The sequence below is a fragment of the Protobothrops mucrosquamatus genome, unplaced genomic scaffold (assembly GCF_001527695.2).
Source record: "Protobothrops mucrosquamatus isolate PMUCROS unplaced genomic scaffold, P.Mucros_1.0 scaffold2364, whole genome shotgun sequence".
Lineage (NCBI taxonomy): Eukaryota > Metazoa > Chordata > Lepidosauria > Squamata > Viperidae > Protobothrops > Protobothrops mucrosquamatus.
The window spans coordinates 103960-106519 of NW_015388441.1; the positions used below are offsets into that span (position 1 = coordinate 103960).

Sequence of the window (2560 nt, forward strand, 5' to 3'; positions counted from 1 at the left end):
CTAGGGGATGGCTCCTCCTATATTACTTCTCAGGTTTCTAAATTTCTTTTAAGAGCTGTAACTACCAGAGGAGAACGTTGTAATTCCCTTTAGCCAAGGCTTCTGGTGTTTAATTGTTTGTGATATATTTTTCTTGTGTTTTCTTTTGTTGCACTTGCATTTTGGTCTGTGACCGCAAAATAAAAATTATTATTATTATGGTTATGGGGAAAGAAATTTTTTAAACAAAAATCCATGACGCCTGAAAATTTGGGGATGGCATAAACTCAAGAAATGTTCAGGTTCTCCAGAATGTTGATACAGGAATTGTTCAGCTGGGAGAAAACACATACAGGAGGGAGTGAGGAGACAGGAGCTTTAAGAACACTTCGCAGTTCACATCTCTCCTCTTTTTGTTGTTAAATATAAAAAGGAATTTTAATTATTTGATAGCCTCTGTTCTTGAGTGAACTACTAAGATCAATGTGACCAGTTCTCACCACATGCTAAACCACCATGTGATTTGCCTGGCTTTGACTCAGTCTGTATGAATTTGGTAATTTTTAAAGCCAGAGTATATGGCTTAGTGTGCTGTACACTCAGAAATGTGGATTACTATAGCATATGGTTAAGTAAATCACAGCTTAGTGGGCCACGCAAACTCATCTCAATATATGCTTGTGTTGAGAATTAACTATACTGCACAAAGCTTCAGTTTGTGGGCCCTGGAGTTTTGGTATTAAAAAACTGAAATCTGCTGAAGGAAGTCAACGTAAAGTCCCTGTAAACTCTAAATCAGGGGTCCTCAACCTTGGCAACTTTAAGACTTGTGGACTTCAACTCCCAGAATTCTGGAAGTTGAAGTCCACAAATCTTAAAGTTGCCAAGGTGGAGACCCCTGCTCTAAATAACTTTAAATGACATTTACACTGTAAATGAGAGCCTGCTTGATGTAGTGGTTAAGGTGCTGGCCTAGAAACCAGGAGTCTGTGAGTTCTAGTCCCACCTTAGGCATTAAAGCTGGCTGGGTGACTTTGGGACAGTCACCAGGAGACTGTGAGTTGTAGTCCTGTTTCAGGCATGAAATCTGACTGGGTGAATTTGTGCAGTCACTTTCTCTCAGCCCAACCCATCTCAAAAGATGGTTGTGGGGAAAATAGGAGGAGGAAGGATCATTATGCATGTTTGCCGCCTTGAGTTACTTATAAAGTAATAAAGCGGGCATAAAAATGTCTAATAAGTAAGCTCACCCATCCTCCTTGGGCTTGGATCCAGGACAGGACATGTTCCTGGATATATTCCATAGTCCAGCTGATGACAGTCCTTAGGAGCTCTGGTAATTTACTGCACACTACCTATTGAAAAATGACAAAACAGCCAAGTAAGTCCATGAAAAAGGAAGCCAAAAATGGACAGCAACTGAGGAAGGTGTCTCAAAAACGGGATGACTAGAAATGACATACTTACCTTTAGGATCAACTTGCATGCAAAATAAAACAATGCCACCACACGGCCCCAGTTGAAAGCACCGTCCGAGAACATCTCAGCCGCCACTCGAAAGAAAACTTCCTTGGGGGGATACATCTGAACTTGTTCTATCATCCTGTAGGGTGCAGCAAAAAAACAGCCTAAGTTAGATAGTCCCAGTCTAATATTGAGAGAAGCTCAGGGAGCCTAATACAATGCAGTTTTTTTAAAATGATCCAAGTAGAATTAAATTTTGGCCTCTGTAAAACTAAGCTCTTTGAAGTCATTTGTAGGAAATTCACCAGACCTGGAAGCAGAAAGTGAGAGGGTTGTCAAGTTGAACAGAAATAGGAAGCTATAGGAGGATTTCTGGTGACATTGTTGGTTGTAGAGCCTGGGAAAGGGCTCTCCCTTCCCAGGGTCCGAATTTCTGTTGCTGGCGAGCCCAAAAGGGCTGAATGTCACCCTGGAGGGGTGACCACCGAAAGGTGAATGTTTGAGGGAAGGAAGCCGGCAGTAGCCGGCTTTCCAAACTCAAATTAGCCTCTGGAACCGGCAAGGGAAAGGCGAAGAGCTTTGCGTTTGCCGCCATTATCAGCAGATCATTGGAGACAGAACACAGCTGTTGAAGGAAAGAAGTAACCGGTCGGGGTGAGACGATATTAATCCTTGCTGCAAATGGACCCTTTAAAATTGCCTGCCTGCCTTTAAAGCAAAGAAAACCTAAAGGGAGGAGGAGGAGGGATTTTTGCTTCCCCCCTCCCAAAAAGCGGTGGTTTAAGCCTCATTTTAAAACCTTTGGAATTTTTTTTTCCTGTTCTACTAAAGATAAATTGAAGAAATTAGACTGTTAATATAGAGGGAAAAGAGGACTTATTAACATCTTAATTGGGAAAAGCCACCTTAATTCTTTTACTTTTAAAACTTTAATTTTGTGTATTTACTTCGGAACTTTTTCCTTTTTTTCCCTCCCTATTCAAACGACCGGGGAAAAGACAGCGGCCTCTGGTGGTTATTTTGTAACCTCTCTTGTTAGCCTTTCCCTTTTTGCTGTGTTGATTTAGCTGCAGAGTTTGGCTCAATGCCCAGGCACTTGGCTGTATGCCCAGATATT

General features: G+C 41.7%; 1 protein-coding gene across 1 annotated transcript in view; it reads right to left on the bottom strand.

Moving 5' to 3' along the window:
* Positions 1 to 1581, bottom strand: part of LOC107295492 (apoptosis regulator BAX-like) — a 3074-nt gene extending 1493 nt beyond the window's left edge. The window contains exons 1-2 of the mRNA XM_015824807.1: positions 1447 to 1581; positions 1230 to 1334 (exon numbers count right to left, since the gene is read on the bottom strand). Of these exons, the coding sequence (XP_015680293.1) occupies positions 1230 to 1334; positions 1447 to 1581 (240 nt within the window). The remainder of the gene's footprint in view (positions 1 to 1229; positions 1335 to 1446) is intronic.
* Between the last annotated feature and the right edge of the window lie 979 nt (positions 1582 to 2560).